A 15003-nucleotide genomic window follows, 5' to 3' on the forward strand; every position below is an offset into this window, starting at 1 on the left:
AACTAGAGATAGGCAGATCAGGAGGAAATAAACATCTGAAGGCATAAGGGCCTGCATTAGTACAGTGGCAATGAGAATGTAAAGAAAGGTATAAACTGAAGAAACATTATCAGGGAATCATTTGTGTGGGCAAGAATCATAGGGCCTTATTTTTATAGCAAGAAGGTACCTTAGAAGCCATCCAGGCCAACTCCTAATTTTATAGATAGGGAAAAAGGCTAGGGAAGTTAAGGGACTTCTCCCAGCTCACTCATATTGTTAAGTTACAGAACTAGGATCAAAGGCCAAGCCCTCTGATTCTAAATCAATCTCCCTTTGTCCCTTTCCCTCTGCCTTTCTCCCTCTCCCTCTTTTTTTCCATCTCCCCCCTCTCTTTTTCCACGTTACCTTTCAGAGAGAGGCAAAAAATTAAGCATGATTTCTTAAGGATTCATGGTTGGGTGACTGATCAGAAACAAAACATCAGAAATTCTATACCTGAGTATGGGGTATAAAAAGGATAGGTGCATTTTTACATGTAATATTTAAAACTATGGCTGGACATCCACATGGAACTGTCCAGCAGGTAGTAGACCACCCTAGGCCTTTTTCTTCCTTTTGAAGAATGGAACCTGCATTAAGGACTAACTGCTTGCTTTGTCCAGCTATCCTTTGAATTTATTGGAAAAGAATCTCATAATATGACACTCCTCAATAGGATGTCAGTAGAGGAGAAAATAGTAGGAAAATTACTAATCTTGGGACTAACTCTTGAGTTGTAAGAGTGGCAAAGGAAAATTTTGATTGTGGTTATATTTGGAAATTTGAGCACAAAACTCTGTCCAAACAAAGTTGAGCCTCTGAAATTTGCTGGCTTTTGATGATCCTTCCATTAACCATCCTGAAAATCAGTATTTCCTTCATGATTTCTGAATTGCGCCCATCAAACTTTGCCAAGAAACATACTTTTTTCTGAGCTATCAAAATTCTCAGCTTGTCCCTATAACTACAGCATTATAAAGTTCTCATTTTACTTTTAATTTTTAAAATGACCCATGTTTTTCTCATATTTGCAGTCTCGTCCCCCAGTGACCACCTCAAATACCATCCCTCCTGCTGTGGTAGCAACTGTTTCAGCCACCAGAGCTCAGTCTCCAGTCATTACAACAACAGCAGCTCATGCTACTGATTCAACCCTTAGGTGAGTGGGGAACATGAAAACCAAAGTGAAATAAAATCGAAAGATGCTAATAATGTATTTTATGCTACTTTGAGAGCTTGTCTTGTTAAAAATAATGAAAGGAATTAGCATAAGAAAAATAGATCACTGGGTAGTCTAACTTTAATCCTAGACTACAGTTGGACTTTTGGAGATGATGTGTGATCCAGTGGCTGATGATGGGATTTATGAAATCTAATCCTACTTCCAATTTATCCACAAAACTTTTGGCTATATATCTTTAGGAAAGAATTTTTAATGAGTTGAGCTTCACATTATTGTTGTAAATCTTCTGTTAAATAAATTTAAGAGTTATTACAAACTATAAGACTAAACTTAAAGCATTTGATCAAATTATCTTCAGAAGTGGGACAATTTAAGTGTGAATTTAGAAAAGAGAGGACTGGGCAGGTCAGCAAATTGCTAGTGTCATTTCATTGCCTCTATATTTCATATTTATCTGTTATTTTCCCAAAAATAAAAAACCATTGATCTTGACTGTGTAAAGGTAAAAATTAATGGTGGGACACTAATTTTATGAAATTAAGTGGTCGCCAATATTTATTATATCTCAAGGCAGAAATTTATTTACAAGTATTTATAAATAGAGAGGAAATAATAAAGAAGAGAAATGTTAGGGGGATAGAGACATTATCTATCCTATCAACCTAAATGTTTTGTCCTGGGTTTGTTTAATCCAGACAGAGATTAATTAGCTCTCAATCAGGAAGGCTGGTGGTGAGTAACCAAGCAGCCTCCTCTAAGATGGAAGGTAGTCTCTTAGGAAACTAGGAATGTAGTCAGCCTTTCACTCACGCAATGAAGTAGTCCAGGAGTCAGTCATAAGTTGAAGCTGCATTCCACGCCGCAGTCTCCAGCAAAGCTCCCTCGAAGACTCTCCCCAGTTAAAAGACTAGAAGACAATCTCTTTGGACTATCTTCTCAAAGACCATCTGCTTTGAGGGAGTTTGGGCTTGCTTTTATTGTGATATTTTGTCTCCTCCCTTCTTCACAGGGGCCATCACAGTTTCCAAATTGTCTAGCACTACCCAAGGGGCAGTGTCTGTAGGATTGACTTATTACCTTCTGAAGGTCAATTTCTCATCAAAAAAAGATTCTCAGTTTCCTGATTAATGGTTTCTGAGGGTGTGAACTCTTAAAAGAATTCACAAGTTTCTGACTGAGTTTTTAAAAAGGTATCCTCCAAGTATCTTGCTGGCTTCTCATCTAGCACTAAGTAGGGTTTTCAATCTTTTGTTGATTCGGTTTAAAAGGTAGACAAAGGAGAGTTAATCCTGTCTTCAGTCTAGTGAGGTACTAAGTAAGGGTACTTAAATTAATGTTAACCAAAATGTCAACTCCAACTAGGCAAAGAGAATAAAGGATTCCCTTTTCACAAGTGTAAACTCAGAATAGACAGAAAACAGAATTCCCTTTCACCACTGAAATATATATAGTCTGTACTGCTAATATACAGACATTGAAAGACAGTCAACTGGAGTTATAGGTAGTTATAGTTATAGCACATAGAATTCAAAATCTACCAATAATTCCTAAACTTCATTTAAACTAGTAATTGGAGGGGGGGGTTCTCCATTTAATTTTTCATCAGAGACCATGAGAAATAAAACATTTAGCTCCTTATTTCCATAACTAGCATAAATTATTCCAACCTGTTGTGTAAGAACAACCCAATTTAAAGACCTCATAGACTGATGAATGAACCTGTCTTTATAGCCCTTTTTTTAAGGGGATAGGAGAATGGTAATGCCCTGCATACAATGTAAGTATAAAGAATGAAATTATTAAATAAATATTATTGCAAAGAATCTTTTCATTTGTAGCATTGCAGTTGAATGCTATAATATATAAATGGTTGTAAATCAGAAGTATTAAAATACTTAATCCCCATCAAGCTAATGAAGTAATTATTTCTCTTTTTACAAATAATCATAGCTAGCATTTACACTGCACTTTAAGGTTTGGAAATGGCATTTGTATTATTCTCAAAACAATCCTGGGGAGTAGGAATCTGGGAAATGCACTGTTAATGATGACTAAAATTTAGTTTAGATGATTCATGATTCTTTGGGATAATTTTTTTTTTAATGACACTTCAGTGAGTTTGAAGAGTACAATTTAGTTGGATGTTCATTTCAGTTACCAGGTCAAAGACCTGACATGATTTAAAATATATTCTTTAGAAATCAAGAAAAATACAACTCTTACTCTAATACAGCCTAAATGAAGAAATAAAAAGGTCTGAAATCTCTCACATTAAAGAGATATGCCCATGAATCATGTCTTTGAGTAGTCTATAAATAATGTCTTATGTGCTTTTAGTCGGCCAACCTTGTCTATCCAGCACCCACCTTCTGCAGCAATTAGTATTCAGCGTCCTGCACAGTCACGGGATGCCACAACCAGAATCACACTACCATCACATCCAGCTATCGGCACACCAAAACAGCAGCTCCATACCATGGCTCAGGTAAAATTTTTAAGGTGAACCTCTATCTATCATCTTGCTTATTGGCTCCAAAGTGCTTGGCCATGATCTGCCCATTCCTAGAGTCTATTTGGTTTTAAATTAGAACAGAATAAAAAATAGTCCTGATTAGCACAATTCTATGTTGTTGTTTTGTTTACTCTTCTATAGAAGACTATCTTCAGTAGCGGTACACCAGTGGCAGCAGCAACCGTGGCACCCATTTTGGCTACTAATACCATTCCCTCAGCAACTACAGCCGGTAATGTCAATATTCTGTAGTGGTAGCCCCACTCTTGCTTTAAAAATAGTAGGAAAGGGAAGGAAGGGAGAAATTTGGAAATGAATTTTTTTTTATTTCAAAAACAAAAAACTAGGAAGGTGGAGTAGGTTTACATTCTTTAGTAGACCTAACTACTTTTGGGGTGAGGTGAGTATTTTAATTCTATTTGAGTCTTTATTCTATGTCTCTCTAATTTGAAAATATGGGGATATTAGAAATAGTTATTTAAGATTTCTTTTTCCTTTTCAGGAACTGTGTCACACACACAAGCACCCACAAGTACAATTGTCACTATGACCATGCCCTCTCATTCGTCTCATGCTACTGCAGTGACCACCTCAAATATCCCTGTTGGTAAGTGTCTCAAAGAGGGGGAAAGGGGAAATGTAAAGGGATTCTTTTAGGATAGTCTGGCAGAGGAACTCTTTTCTTGGTCAGTCTTTGTCAATTTTAACAGATAGTCCTGATTTATTTTTGTACTTTTTGACAGTTACAGTGGATAACATGTTGGAGGATAATTAAAACTTGACTAATCCAGAAACTTTGATATAGCCATCAGTCTTAATTTTCTTCCCCATTACCTTCACCTATCTCCTTCAGCACACTTTTCAAAGATGTTAATAAGGTGCTAATTAAATCTGAAATGATCAAGTAGGAGGGAAAAAGGGAAACCAACATCAAAGGATTTGAACAGTTGTAGTTAATCTTGTATACTAAAGAATCAGATACTGTAATGAATTATGTGGCTAATACTGAAGTTATAGTTGCTAGTCTTAAAAATTTTAGAATATTGCAATAATGGACTTTTTTGAGCCATGAGTAATCCAGATTCTTATTTGAGCAGTGCCAATCTTTTGGCCACATAAACTCATTACTCATTCATGGTTTAATTTATCCACCTATAAAAGGTGGGGAAAATTTGATCTAAAAATTTGTAGATAAAAAGTACCTTGTTGGGGATAAAGATTAGAATCACCTAGTAGTTAAAAAAGTAGTGGTCTTCCTTTCCTCAGAAAGTATTGGCTTAAAATAGTAGATATATCTTAAAAATTAGAATATTATATTATCCCTTAAAACTTGAGCTTACTTTTTAGTACTGTGGTGTACTTGCTTATAAATTTTCCCTGCCTATCAGAGAAGAATAGCTGTAATTCATTTAACACATATGGTCTATAGACCAATCAGATTAGCAGTTAGGTGAAAGATAATGAGAATCTAAGCTAGGGACTTGTCTGAGTATAGAGAAGGTGATATATGGGTGAGATGTTTGTGAAGGTTAGGAACAATAAGATTTGAAAACAAATTGGTTATGTGGGATGTGGGAGAGTTGTTGATTATGATACCATTGTAGCAGGGCTAGGGAACTAAGAAGATGGTGCTGCCCTTAATAGCAGTAGGGAAGTTCAGAGCTAGAAGGGTTTTGAGGGGAAGATAATAATTTTCTCTTTTGAAGTGAGTTTGATATATCTACAGGACCTCCAACAGTAAGATGTCCAAGAGGGAGTTGGAAATGATTTAATAGTAGCTTAGCAGATACTAGAGCTAGGTACAGCCATTTCTCACTTGACCTAAGTGGACCCTTCCCACTTCTCTAGAGGTACATGAAGCCTAGTGAGAGGCTGTACCAGCATTACTGCCTCTGCCACTACCTGCTGGAAGCTGGAACCCTGGTCTGCCTATAGGGGAGTCAAATTTACCTAAGGGACTATCTGCCATATCTGGGCCATATATCCATATAGAAGATAAATGAACCTATGGGAGCTGATGAGATCATCTAATGAGATACTATTAAGAGTGAAAAGAGATAAGGGATATGGACACCCACTGATATAAAACTTGACTGCTAAAGAAGTGAGAGACAGAGACAGAAAGATGGAATGATTAGGCAAATATGAGGAAAATCAGGAATGAATATTCTTGTGGCATTGTGTAGATAGAAAAGAATACCCAAGGAGATGGCTCTTCCAAAGTGATGCTATGGAGAGGTCAAGAAAGATCAGGAATGGGGAAGGGGAATTAAATTAGGCAGTAGTCCCATTAAAGTGAGTTCATTGTCGGAAATTTTTATTACCTGAAGTAGTAAACAATATAGATATACATCCTAGGATATAGCTCTCCTTGATGTGCCCTAAAAAATACTTACTTTCTCTCTTCTCCGAGTGAGTCACCTTCTCTCTCTTGGTTCTTTTTAGGATGGGGGTGGGTGAAGAAGGTATTCTTGCCTTACAGAAAAGGAATCACCCTTGCTCCTAACAAGTGCTGAGGATGTAGCCTTTTCACTGGCCCTGGTCCACTTATAAGAAACCTTAAACCTGAGATAGTACTACTTCTACTGCCTCCTCAGGTACTAGTATTATCAACCTAACACTGAGAAGGCTCCCTCCACCATCTTTGGGCCTTGGCCCACTTAGTTATAAAATATTATGTTAAGTGGTACTTTGGATAAATTAAATTATTATTCTGTTATCTTTTGCTTCTAATAAATACATAGTTATGCCTAATACTTGCAATCAGTCATTTCAGCTCATTAGAAAATTAATCACCATCCTTTTACTGCATGGTGAAGTTTATAGTTAGCATAGCTTTGCTTGCATCAAGATGCTTCAAATTAAAACCAATTCTAAATTTCCAGTCACTTTATATTAGAGGTGTAGGTATGCTCGATTACTCTGTACACACACCATGAAACTCTTTTATAAGGGCAGTTTATTTTAGTGTTTTCAGTTTCTAGTTTGCCATTTGCCTCCTCTAAATTTAAATTATCTCCCCAAGAAATTATTGGAGAAATAACAGCACTAATAGTCTGATACGGTCATACAAGTATCACAGTCTAGACTAGATCACAGCTACTACTTACTGGCTTTCATTTACATATCTAATATTTCTATAATACTGACTTTTTGCATTTCTGACCTTTAAGATTTCATTAAATTCCAAATACTCTGAAGATTTATATTAGTAGACACCAAATAGCACTTTAAAGAAAGAAATCAGCTACTTAATATTATCTTCTGATTTCCTGATCTTTTGACCCATTTGCAAATAAGATATCTGTTATTAGATTTAATTTACCTTTCATCTTGCTTTTTTTTAAAGACCTGTTAGGGTTTTTCTTTTGTTTTGAACATAATCACCAGAGAGAGCGGGAATATTTCCATATTCTCAGCAGAACACAAAATGGATTGCATATAAAATTGTGAATATGTGTGCTAGCAAATGACAAAGCTACCATATACAGATATTATACAGGGGTTTGTCAGCTGTTTCTCATTTGTCATTTGCTAGCACATGTCTGTCATAGACCATCCTCCTAAATACTTAATCCTTAAGTATGGGTGTAGACATTCCTGATTTTGTTAGACTAAGTAGGGTAGAGTAATCTAAAGTTCACAGTTGGTATTTCACAGTTGTTTTTGTTTACATTGTGTTGATCTTAAATAAATTGTTCTTGTTCTGCTCACTTCATTCACATTAGTTCCTACTAGTCAGGTTTCTTTACAGTACTCTTGCCATTTCATTATTTTTGCAATAATTTTACATTCACTTTGCTACTTTTGAACCATTCCACAGTTGACAGACACGCCTTTAAAATCTAGTTGTTTGTTTCTTTTCTTTTTTCCCCTTTTAAACTCTCCTTCAGAACCAGGAGATTTGTTTTACTTGCAAACATTCTCTCTTGATTGCACCACCTATTCCATTTTGTTTCATTGTTGTTTGATGTGTGTGTACTATTTTTTGTCCATTTCAAAAGAGCTTTCTCTTTCTGTTGCTTCCTCCAAGTTTATATCCATGATCTTCATTGCATCCTATTTATGGAAACTACTCTTCTGAATTCCTTTTATTCTTTTTTCTCTACTCCCTCTTCAAATCTTCAGAATAGAACCAGTTCCTGCCCCCACCCTCTGCCCCCCGTTTTTTTCTTATTCAGCTCCTTAATACTCTTTGAATACATTTAAGTTTTGAAGGGATACTTGTTTTTCCTCCCCCCTTTCAAGAAATCAATCCAACTCCATCCTCTTGCTCAAACCAATTTGCCTTTCTTGATATCTCTGAATTCTTGGGTTTTTATTTCAGTGTTCCTACTAAGCTCTGATCTTTTCATCAGAAATTCTTGAAAGTCCTCTATTCTATTAAATGTCTCCTCTTCTGTAGATTCTGTAGAATCATTATTTGTAAGAAAAATTATTCTCAATTATAAGCCTCAATGCTCTGCTTCTTAAGTACTGTTTTTCCAGGTCTCCTCTCTTTTATAACAGAAGCTGTCAGGTCTTCAGTGATTCTTACTGTGGTAGCTTGGTATTTGAATTCCTTCTTTCTGAAAGTTGCACTGTTTTTCCTTTGATGTGGAAACTTTTGGTTTTGATATTCCTGGAGCTTGATTTCTCTCAGAAAATGGCCAATGAATTCTTTCTAACGTTCTGTTTGTTCTTTCTCTCCTGGTTTTAATAGGTCTGGGCAGTTTTCATTCATGATTAATTGAAATATGATGTTCTGACTTTATTATTTAATTTTTTTTTGTTCATGATTTTCAGGGAGTCTTGTGTTTTTTTTTAATCTTTTGTTTTTGATCTAATGTTTTTTCTCTCTGTTTTGGTTTTCAGGGAATCTCTTAACTTAAGCTTACCATTTTATCTAGAAATATTTATTCTCCTTGAGTAGTTTCCTCCAGAGCTTTTATTTCATTTAAATTCTTAAATTTTTCTTGGTATTCATGTAATTGTTGTAGGAAATTATTTTTCACTTAGTCTGTGCTTTATAGTGGTTTGGGGGATTTCTAGATTTACAATAAATTTTCTCTTTTTTTTTAACTCTTCCATTTTAGACTCAATAATAATAAGGCAGAAGAATGGTAAGGGCTAGACAAATGGGAGTTAAGTGCAGGGTAATACAGAGCTAGGAGGTGTCTGACGCTATATTAGAATCCAGCCCTTATAGGCTTGGCTTTCAATCCCCTGAGCCATCTAGATGCCCCTTGATTTACAATAACTTTGGATACTGGTTGATATCTTTGGTTTAATCAACTCTCCATCTTTACTTGAATTGGGGCTTTTTTGCTACAACCAGACTCTGCTATATTTCTATTAGGTGGATGATGGTCAGAACATTTAACCATAATCTAAATGGAGTTATCTCTATTCTTATGTGGATCTTTGCCTACTGGATTTAGGCCCTTCTGGTTCCTGATGTTTCAAATACTGGACTTTCAGGGTGCTCTCTGGCTTCACAGACCAGAGTACTAGAGCCCTTGAGTGTCCCAATCCAAGTTTTGCTTTCATTGGTCACTGCTGCTTCCATTGCCCCTTCCTTCCTACTCTACACCCTCATTCTCTTCCACCGCAGTCTTAGAATGGCCCAGGACTTTGTCAGGAGATCTCTACCCTTTCTGCCTTCAAACAGAAAGCTCTTTAAACTATGAATCTCAGCTCCTCTGAGCTTGTTTTCCAGAATTGGCACTGACTTTGCTGGTAGCTCCCTTTCTTATTATCTCTGGCCCCCTGGCTGACTGTATAATTCTGGGGTGGAATATTGGATTTTTTTTTTTCATTATGTAGTCTGGTACAAATTTCAGGGCTTTGCTGGAGTAGGAATTGGGGGACTAGGCAGTGTTCTTCCATTCAGGAACTCATCTTGGTTGGAAGTGTGGTGTTTTTAACAAGTAAAGTGGCTTACAGCATCAGAACATTGCACCATATTATTCTACATCCAAAACAGAGATATCCCTTTTATTGAAAAGAGACCTAGTTACTATTGCCCATAAAATACATTTTTTCCCTGGTTCAACTCAACAGACACTTATTAAATACATTTTGAAGTAAATAAGACTGAAAAGTTAGCCAAGAGCCCAGATGAATGCCAACCTAATGGCTCCTATTTCTTTAACACTTCAAGATTTACAAAACACTTGCCTCACAACTGTTCTGTGAGCAATTCTTTACAGATAAGGAAACTAAGACTTATCGAGGTTAAATGACTTAACTGTGGTCACACATCCTGTAAAGAACCAGGACTAGAATTCAGGTCTCTTCTGATTCCAGGTCTAATGCTATTCATTATACCATGCTACCGAAGAGTTTGTTTAATAAGCAGAGGAGAGCCACTTACAGTTTTTGAGTGAAGGACAAATGAGATTGGGTATTTTCATTAGGATCATTTCTTTAGCAGAAATGTGAGAAGGAAGGGTTGGAGAGACTGAAGACAAAGAGGCCAGGTTTAATAACTTTATCTAGGGAATCAGATTTAAAATGACCTTAAAGGTTATCTGGTATGTCCTGTACTTGAGCAGGAATCCCTGCTTCCAACATCCCATGAGATGGTCATCCAGGCTTCATCTAATAATCTCTAGTGGTGGTGAACTTACCAGCTGTAGAGGTAGCACATTCCACTTTTGAACAGTGATACTATCTCTTTATGACAAACTGAAACTTTATTCAACTCCTACTCCTTGGGCCTAATTCTACCTCTTAGGATTAAAAAGAATAAGCCTAATAATTTTTCCACAAGACAACCCCATATATACTTGAAGGTGGCCATCATCTTCTCCTCTGTCTTCACTTTTATATTTCAAGCATTGCCAATTCCTTCAACTTATCTTCTATGGAATAATTTCTAGTTTCATATTACTAAAATCCCTTCTTGAACCCCACTCCATTTTGTCAGTATTCTTGCTAAAATGTAGTATCATAAACTAGGCACAGTATTCTAAATTGGGGTCTGACCAAGATTACAGTCAGATCATTAGCATTCATACTATACTCAATTTTAATGCAGCCTAGGATTTCATTAGTTATTTTGGCTGCACACTGACATTATTGAGTTTTATGGTCTTAAAATCCCTAAGTCCATTTCACATGAACTGTCATCTAGCCAAATTTTCTCCATCTTAATTGTATAGTTGATTTAAAAAAAAACAAAACTATCAGACCGAATACTTAGTATTAGAAGGTAAGGGCTTAAAAAAAAAAGTATAGGATCTTTATACTTATTAAATTTTATATTATGGGGGAGCTAGGTGACTCAGTGGATTGAGGGCCAGGCCTAGAGAGGTTCCAGGTTCTGGGTTCAGAAGTGACCTCAGATAACTCAGGGTCACAAAGCTAGAAGTGTCTGAGGTTTATTCTTCTGCCTTGGAACCAATATACAATATTGATTCTAAGGTTTTTTAAAATTTGTATTACTAGATTTAGATTTTAAGATTTTCCCTATCATTCTAGTCTGTTAAAGTCTTTTGGTGTCCCTATTTTGTTGTCTAACTTGTTTTAAAAGGAGGTGGGACAGCAGTGGTTTTGAAACTTTTTGGTCTCAGGACCCCTTTATTTTCTCAAAAATTATATTAAAAATTAAAATGTTTTAGTATATTATGAAAATAGTTTTGACCTTATAGGCCACCTACAAGAAGAGTTTAGAACCAGTATAGTAGATTTTTGAGCATAAATGCAGTTTATTAGAAATTATTTTCCCTTGACTCTTGTTAGTAAAATAATCATGCTCCACATGCTTGCACATGTTCCTAGACATTTCTAGTAGTGCTTCCTTGGGAACAATAAATGACAACCCCATTTCATTTTTTTTATAGCTAAGGTAGTCCCTCAGCAGATCACACATACTTCTCCAAGGATCCAGCCAGATTATCCAACAGAGAGGAGTAGCCTTATTCCTATATCTGGACATCGGGCGTCTCCAAATCCTGTTGCAATGGAAACCAGAAATGACAACAGGTAAGTGTAAAAGCTCTATATGGCTTTTTTCTCCATTGTTATGGTGTTTTTTCAATCAAAAGACACAAAATAGCATATCAATTTTAGAAGGTGATGTTGGGGCTCAGTGGATTAAGAGCAAGGCCTAGAGATGGGAGGTCCTGGGTTCAAATGTGGCCTCAGACACTTCTTAGCTGTGTCACCCCAGTCAGGTCACTTAATTCCATTCCCCAGGCCTTTTACCACTCATCTGCCTTGGAATCAATACAAAGTGTTGATTCTAAGACAGAATGTAAGGGTTTTATTTTTTTTTTAAAAAGAAGAATTTGTTATTATGAAAGTGGGACCGATTTATGTATAACTAAAACTCTCTGGATTACTTGAAATTTTTCAGCATGAGAAATGTCACTGGTCACATGGGATATGTATACTTTTTAAAAAAAAAACCTAACCTTCCATCCTAGAATCAATACTATCTATTGTTTCTAAGGTACAAGAGTGGTAAGGGCTAAGCAATGGGGATTAAGTGACTTGCCCAGGGTCACACAGCTAGGAAGTGTCTGAGGCCAGATTTGAACCCAGGACCTCCTGTCTCTAGGCCTAGCTCTCAATCCACTGAGACACCCAGCTGCCCCTTGTATACAGTTTTAAAGAAAATTAGCCAAAAATAACAAAATATAGGCATTTTAAGGTAATACATTAAACTTGAGCCGAGTAATTAACAGTATAGTCCACAAAACCCTCACAGGTGGTAGTTCAAGGAATACTAAAAAGTGATTTAACATTACTGCAGGAAAATCAATAAAAGTATTATATTTTATCTATAATAGTTCATTTAGGAGACATATGCATATGTATTATACATACATAAGTTTTAATTAGTGAACATTTAAAATGTAACATTTTTATAGCAAAACATTTTACTTAGGTGTTTTTATCTCAAGAAGCTTATGATCTAAGCTCTGGATCCTTTAATAGTCTGTCTTGAAACTTTCAACTATCATTTTCCCAGGTGGTTATTCTTCCATGTCTCCTAGCCATATGTTCTTTATCTGTGGACAGACACACTCAGAAACACCCTGTTAATCAGTCATGCAATTTAAAGGAAGTCAAAATGCCTTCTCATCAGAAAAATGTCAGGGACCTCTGATTCTGAAGCTAGTTAATAAAATCGAAATCAAAGTTTTTATGATGAACAGAATTTGCTGGGTGTTTGGGCTTTGTGCTTTTATCAGCTTTTTTTTCTTTTATTTTCTACCTCTAGGCAATCTGTTCCTGTCCAGTTCCAATACTTTTTGCCAACATACCCACCCTCTGCATACCCATTGACTGCACACACATATACCCCCATCACTAGTTCAGTGTCCACTATACGACAATACCCAGGTAAGGACTGTTCTTTTAAATTTTTTCTGAATGTTACAGCTTTCATGTGTATAAATTGGACCTTTTTAGATTGGGGGAGAGGCCCTCAAGAGTTTAGGATACTAGTTCTTAAGGTTCAGATGTGTATTTTAAGGAATAGCAACAATCCAAGCAGCAAACCTATAATTTAGCCACAACTTGTTGATACTAAAAATTGATCTGAGACTAAATGATAATATAACTGTGTGTTTCAGTAATACACAAGAGGTCAATTTTTTTCCTAATTCTGAAAGACTAAGCATTTTATCTTATACATCTGTTTATTTCCTTAATAAGCCACTTGCCTAAATACTAGTTTGAAATATTGCTTTAATAATAACTGATATTTATACAATCCTTCAAGGACCAAAGTGCTTTTATCACAATAAATATCAGGTGGACAATACAAGTAATAACATTATCACAGCTCTTTTAATTTCCTTATCTGTAAAATGGGGATAATTAGTTACAATTAGAATGAGTTTGAGGCACCTAAGTGGTATAGTGGATAGAGTGCCTGGCCTGGAGTTAGGAAGACATCTTCCTGAATTCAGATCCGGCTAGTTGTGTAACCCCAGGCAAGTCATTTCACCTGTTGGCCCCAGTTTCCTCATCTGTAAAAAGAGCTGAAAAAGAAAATGGCAAACCATTCCATTAACTTTGCCAAGAAAACTCCAAATGGGTCACGAAAAATCCAATGTGACGGCAAAAACAACCAAACAACAAAAATAAAACTGAGATGGGATTTAAACCCAAGTCTTTTGACTACACTATGATACATTGAGAGGAGATAGCTAGGATGTTTTTATGCAGACTTGAAAAAGTATATATATATTGGTAGGCCTTCTCATTTTGCTGTAGTGAAAGTTTTGTGATACTCTTTAGTTTCAGCTCAGGCACCAAACTCTGCCATCACAGCTCAGACAGGTGTTGGGGTGGCATCCACAGTGCACCTAAATCCCATGCAGCTGATGACAGTCGATGCGTCTCATGCTCGTCATATCCAAGGAATCCAGCCAGCACCTATCAGTACACAAGGAATCCAACCTGCACCTATTGGAACACAGGGAATCCAACCAGCCCCAATTGGAACACAGGGAATCCACTCAGCAACACCAATCAATACACAAGGACTTCAGCCCACCCCAATAGGCGCTCAACAACCTCAGACTGAAACTAAGACTTCAGGTAACTTGAGTTTTTTAGCACTATTCAAAAGGCTAGATGAAGACACTGACTAACCTTTTTCATTTAGCTTTGTTTCTGGGAAGATAGTTTTTGTTTACTAAGGAATGGTAAGTAAAACAAGTATTTTTTGGAACTGAGTAAGTTACACTGAATATAGAATATGAATTAGCACTATATAGTCTATTTTAAAGAAAATTACCTTAAATTCTAACTAGATCATAAAATTGTACAAAAAATACAAAAGTTTGAAGAGAATATTTGTCTCAGTTGTAGAAGGCAGATAAAAATAGCAAGTAAAAGTTACTTGAGAAAATGTTAGACATATTCATTGACTCAGTTCTACAAAACAAAAATAGAATGAAGTAAAAAGCTGACTGATTAAAAATAATTACAGTAAATATAACTGCTAAAAACATAAGTTGATAATAAATGTTATTAAAAGGCATTATCATTTTAGTGTCCCAGCAAAGGGAAGGAATAGACAATTTTATAATAAAAGGTAGATTTACTACGGGCATTTGAAAAATTGTTCAGCCTCACTTCAAATCAGAAAAAAAAAAGACATGTTAAAACATCTTTGATATAACACTTAACATTGATCAAATGACAAAAATACCTAAAAGTGACGAAACTCAATATTGACATATTGGTGGTTAAATCATTATGTTATGCATTGTTGATGGAATTTCCAGTTGGTAGAATCTTCTTAGAGGGCATAGTAGCAGTATAAGAGGCATAAAAATAATCA

The 15003-nt window shown here is 36.0% G+C and overlaps 1 protein-coding gene across 5 annotated transcripts in view; it reads left to right on the forward strand.

Moving 5' to 3' along the window:
* The window catches only part of SAP130 (Sin3A associated protein 130), a 51549-nt gene that overhangs the window by 22175 nt on the left and 14371 nt on the right, over window positions 1-15003 (forward strand). For all 5 annotated transcript variants that reach the window (XM_056793698.1, XM_056793699.1, XM_007493977.2 and 2 more), the window contains 7 exons: window positions 1056-1180; window positions 3542-3689; window positions 3858-3948; window positions 4219-4323; window positions 11543-11684; window positions 12928-13049; window positions 13953-14255. In XM_056793698.1, the coding sequence (XP_056649676.1) occupies window positions 1056-1180; window positions 3542-3689; window positions 3858-3948; window positions 4219-4323; window positions 11543-11684; window positions 12928-13049; window positions 13953-14255 (1036 nt within the window). The remainder of the gene's footprint in view (window positions 1-1055; window positions 1181-3541; window positions 3690-3857; window positions 3949-4218; window positions 4324-11542; window positions 11685-12927; window positions 13050-13952; window positions 14256-15003) is intronic.

The sequence above is a fragment of the Monodelphis domestica genome, chromosome 4 (genome assembly GCF_027887165.1).
Source record: "Monodelphis domestica isolate mMonDom1 chromosome 4, mMonDom1.pri, whole genome shotgun sequence".
Taxonomy (NCBI): Eukaryota; Metazoa; Chordata; class Mammalia; order Didelphimorphia; family Didelphidae; genus Monodelphis; species Monodelphis domestica.